Here is a 4,499-nt window from a genome sequence, read left to right as displayed (position 1 = left end):
CCGCGGCGGGCTGACGCCGGGATCTGCTTAATCGTTACAAAACGTTCAAACAAAAACAGGGCCGGTTTCCCAGCAGCCAAGAGCCACCCGGAGCACCGTCCTGGGCTGGCCTCAGCCCCAAGCCTCGGAGAACTCAGGGTTCCTTGCCTTTGGCTGGGGAGAGGGCTTCAGAGATTTTGGGACGATTCTTTCCCGGCTCCCTTCATCTTGTGCATTTGTGGGTGGGGTGTGCGGGAAGAAGGGAGGCCAGCGGAGTCCTATCTTGGGGCTCCGGCACCTCACACGGCAGGAGCGGGACGGCCCCAGCTTGGTCCGAAGAGGGTCTGCTGAGGCTAAGAGTTGGATTTGAACACAACTCTTGGAGCCCCAACCGCGCCCCCAACACACAATATGCTTGGACCTGCAGAAACACAGCCATGCACGACACACACAGAGCTCGCGACCGCGCGACACGCGGAGCGTCCCTCACTGGGCGGGGGACGCTTGGGAACAATGTGCCCGAGAGGTGTCGTCCCGGCGCTCATTCTGAGCCTCCTGGGGGTGACACGGGCTGGGGGTGGGGGAGCGAGGGGTAAAGAGGGAAGAGAGCACTCTAAGGTGTGGACACGGCGGCCCGACCAGGGCGGGGGGCGCACTGCGAAGGCAAGAGAATGGTGGCCGGGACACCAAGGGGGTTGGAGGCTGGGCCCAGGCCGGCGGTTCCTCTTGGCTCCAGCCCTCCGCCAGGCCTCAGCGGCTCTCCGGCTGCTCGCGCCGCCAGTCAGCTGACACGGGGGGCGGAGGAGCTGTCAGGCGCGCCCCGCCCTGCGCCGCCGGGACGCGGGGCCGCTGCAGCCATTGGCCAGCGCGCAGGGCCGCCCGGGCCCCAGCGCCCCAGTGACATCAGGGAGGCGATAAAAGGCAGCGGCGGCGCCGGATCCCGCACAGCTGCACCGCCGGGCTGCGAGCGGCTGCGATCGAGAGAGAGCCCAAGAGCAAGAGAGCTAGAGAGCGAGCGGCGGGCTCTCGCCCGGCGCCTCCCCTCCGCCCAGCCCCGCGCCCCGCTCGCTTCTCCACCCCTCCCGGCGCGGCCACAGCCCCGAGCTCTGGGGCGGCGCAGGCAGCCTCGGGACTCTCCGGCGCGCCGCCGCATCCCCAGACAAAGGCTTGGCCGGCGGCCCCGGCCCGCTGCGCCCTCGGCTCCCCGCCTCCGGGGCTCGCCGCTCTTCGCCCCCTCTCCCGGCTCGGCGCGCCCGGGCCGGCCGCAAAGTTTCCCGGGCGGCGGCGGCGGCTGCGCCTCGCATCAGCGATGGCCGCGGAGCTGAGCATGGGGCCCGAGCTGCCCACCAGCCCGCTGGCCATGGAGTACGTCAACGATTTCGACCTGCTCAAGTTCGACGTAAAGAAGGAGCCCCTGGGGCGTGCAGAGCGCCCGGGCCGGCCTTGCACGCGCCTGCAGCCAGCTGGCTCGGTGTCGTCCACACCGCTTAGCACGCCGTGCAGCTCGGTGCCCTCGTCGCCTAGCTTCAGCCCCACCGAACAGAAGACTCACCTCGAGGACCTGTACTGGATGGCGAGCAACTACCAGCAGATGAACCCCGAGGCGCTAAACCTGACGCCCGAGGACGCGGTGGAGGCGCTCATCGGCTCGCATCCAGTGCCACAGCCATTGCAGAGCTTCGACGGCTTCCGCGGCGCTCACCACCACCACCACCACCACCACCCACACCCGCACCACGCGTATCCGGGCGCCGGCGTGGCCCACGACGAGCTGGGTCCGCACGCGCACCCGCACCATCACCACCATCACCAAGCGTCGCCGCCGCCGTCCAGCGCTGCCAGCCCCGCTCAGCAGCTGCCCACCAGCCACCCGGGGCCCGGGCCGCACGCGGCGGCCGGGACGACGGCGGCTGGCGGCAGCGGCAGCGTGGAGGACCGCTTCTCCGATGACCAGCTCGTGTCCATGTCCGTGCGCGAGCTGAACCGCCACCTGCGGGGCTTCACCAAGGACGAGGTGATCCGCCTGAAGCAGAAGCGGCGGACCCTGAAGAACCGGGGCTACGCCCAGTCGTGCAGGTATAAACGCGTCCAGCAGAAACACCACCTGGAGAATGAGAAGACGCAGCTCATTCAGCAGGTGGAGCAGCTTAAGCAGGAGGTGTCCCGGCTGGCCCGCGAAAGAGACGCCTACAAGGTCAAGTGCGAGAAACTCGCCAACTCCGGCTTCAGGGAGGCGGGCTCCACCAGCGACAGCCCCTCCTCTCCCGAGTTTTTTCTGTGAGTCGTGGCCGGTCCTGGCCCCCGCCCTTGCCCCGGCCCGGACTCCCCGTCCCGTGTCCCTAGCCCTGGACTACCCCGGACCCCGTCCCTGCCACGGCCCCAGCCTTGACCTGTTTGACTTGAGGGAGAGGGAGGAAGGGCGCGCGGGACGCGGGGGACGGGAGGGCGCGCGGGCAGGCAGGGGACCTTGGCCAAGGCGAGAGCGGCGTGCGCCAGCGCCGCCTCCTAGACTCGAGCAGAGCCAGAGAGAGGCGAGAGGGTGGGAAGTCCCAGAGCAACTTTTCTCCAGGCTGGAGGGCGGCAAGGCATAGTCTCGAGGAGTCGCCAAGGCCGTCTGGAGACTCCTGGCTCCCGGAACTTTGCGCGTTAAGCCGGGGCCGCTGCTTCGCGGACCGGAGCATAGTCCAGCCCAGGAAGAGAGCTGCAAGGAGAGGAGAGGAGAGGGATCCTGGCGTCCCGCAGGCGCGAGGCGAGGCTGAGCGAAGGAAGGAACGACAGGCGGACCTGTCTGTCCAGGGTCCGGAGAACACTGGCTCTCAGCCCCGAGACGCGGGCCTCGGTTAGGACATTTCTGCGCGCAGATCTCATCAGTTTTATTGCCTGCTCGATTATATAGAAAAAAATACGAAAATCTGCATTAAAAATATTAATCCTGCATGCTGGACATGTATGGTAATAATTTCTATTTTGTACCATTTTCTTGTTTAACTTTAGCATGTTGTTGATCATGGATCATAACCCCCTTGTTTCTTTGAGTGAGAAGGGATCGCAGTTCGGCAACTCCGGCGGTTGTTCGCCGGGTTTCAGTCTCGGCTGTCGGCTTGTAAATACCCGCCCCGCCAAACCGCTTAGAGAACGTGGCAGCAAGCGGAGTGTCTTTGTTTGGGTTTATTATTATGGCATTTTTTGTAAGTAAAATAAAAAAGTTCTGGGCATTTGCATCAGAAAACAACTCTGTCTTGGGGCACCCTTGGAAGTTGCATGTTTTCTCCCCCTCCCTTGTCCCCTTTGGGTCCTCTTTTCCTCCCATTTAGTTTTCAATTTTGTTTTTGTTGAAAGAAAGAGGACTGGAGTCCCAACCCCCAAGTACCAGGGCAGGGCAACTGCTGAGTTTCACACCCTGGAGGCCAGAGAGTGTCCTCACGTCACTTGGTCTTAGGGCTAAATTGACATCCCTAACAAGAAAGGAAAGGAAAACAGATCTTGTTTGCTTTTTATTGCAGCCAGAATCACCCCAAGGTCCCTACGAAACTCTCCAGGCCCTCACTCATTACTGGAGCCAAAATGCTCCTAGGGTGAGTAACTTCACCAGCCCCGAGTGCCCAGTGGTGACCTGAACTTGTGTTGAACCAACGGTCACTCTCAGAAAGTACCAGAAACCCAAACATTGGCAAGTAATTTTGCAACTTTCAAGTGTGTTCTTTAGACCAATATGTTATGTGTGTTTCTTTCCCTGCTTTTGAGATAGCAGGCGACTTATTGGTGGTGTCCCCCCCCCTTCAGTTGTATAGTAGTTACAGGGAAGATCTGGGTGTTTTTCTTTATTATTCCTTTTTTTTTTCCTGCAGGTCAGTAAAAGAATTTAAGTTGCACTGACAAAAATACCAAAAGGAAAGCATATTTTTTAGTTCTCATTTGAAATTGCTGGCGCTGCTGGCCAGATGCATTTTTGAGTTTGTATTAGTTGATAAATTAACAGTAATAACAAGATTGTATGAACCGCATGGTGCTTGCAGTTTTAAATATTGTGGATATTCGTCCTGCATCAGAAACGAGCTTCAGTTTTTACGGATTCAACTGTGTTGAAATCAAATTTGCCGCAACAGAAATTGTTTTTATTTCGTGTAAAATAAGGGATCAATTTCAAACCCTGCTTATGATATGAAAATATTAAAACCTAGCCTATTGTAGTTTTATTCAGACTGGTTTCTGTTTTTTGGTTATTAAAATGGTTTCCTATTTTGCTTATTAAAACCATGGACATGGTGTTTATTTAGAGGACTCCGCGTTCGCCTGACTTTTCTTCTCTTGCCTCTTCAAAAGTCGCCCCAATTTGGGGGGCACTCACTCCCCGCCACCCCCACCAATGGAGAAACAGAACAAGTCTGGGCAAATCTCTCCCTTGTATGTGCAGATGTATGTGTACCTGAACCTCAAATGTGTTTTCTGCTTCTCATCGTAGGTACAGACACCAGTCAGGAGCCGGTTTGTGAGTGGAGAGGGGGCACATGCCACTTTGC

The 4,499-nt window shown here is 59.1% G+C and overlaps 1 protein-coding gene across 1 annotated transcript; it reads left to right on the top strand.

The window, feature by feature from the left end:
• The first annotated feature begins 886 nt into the window (after window positions 1-886).
• Window positions 887-4,233, top strand: MAFB (MAF bZIP transcription factor B). Its single transcript, XM_032462300.1, has one exon. The coding sequence runs from the start codon at window positions 1,289-1,291 to the stop codon at window positions 2,258-2,260; it is 972 nt and encodes a 323-aa protein (XP_032318191.1). The 5' UTR covers window positions 887-1,288; the 3' UTR covers window positions 2,261-4,233.
• The last annotated feature ends 266 nt before the right edge of the window (window positions 4,234-4,499 follow it).

Source organism: Camelus ferus, chromosome 19 (assembly GCF_009834535.1).
Source record: "Camelus ferus isolate YT-003-E chromosome 19, BCGSAC_Cfer_1.0, whole genome shotgun sequence".
NCBI classification, from domain to species: Eukaryota; Metazoa; Chordata; class Mammalia; order Artiodactyla; family Camelidae; genus Camelus; species Camelus ferus.
Note: the sequence above shows the minus strand (reverse complement) of the source record. Positions and strands in the feature narration are given on the sequence as shown.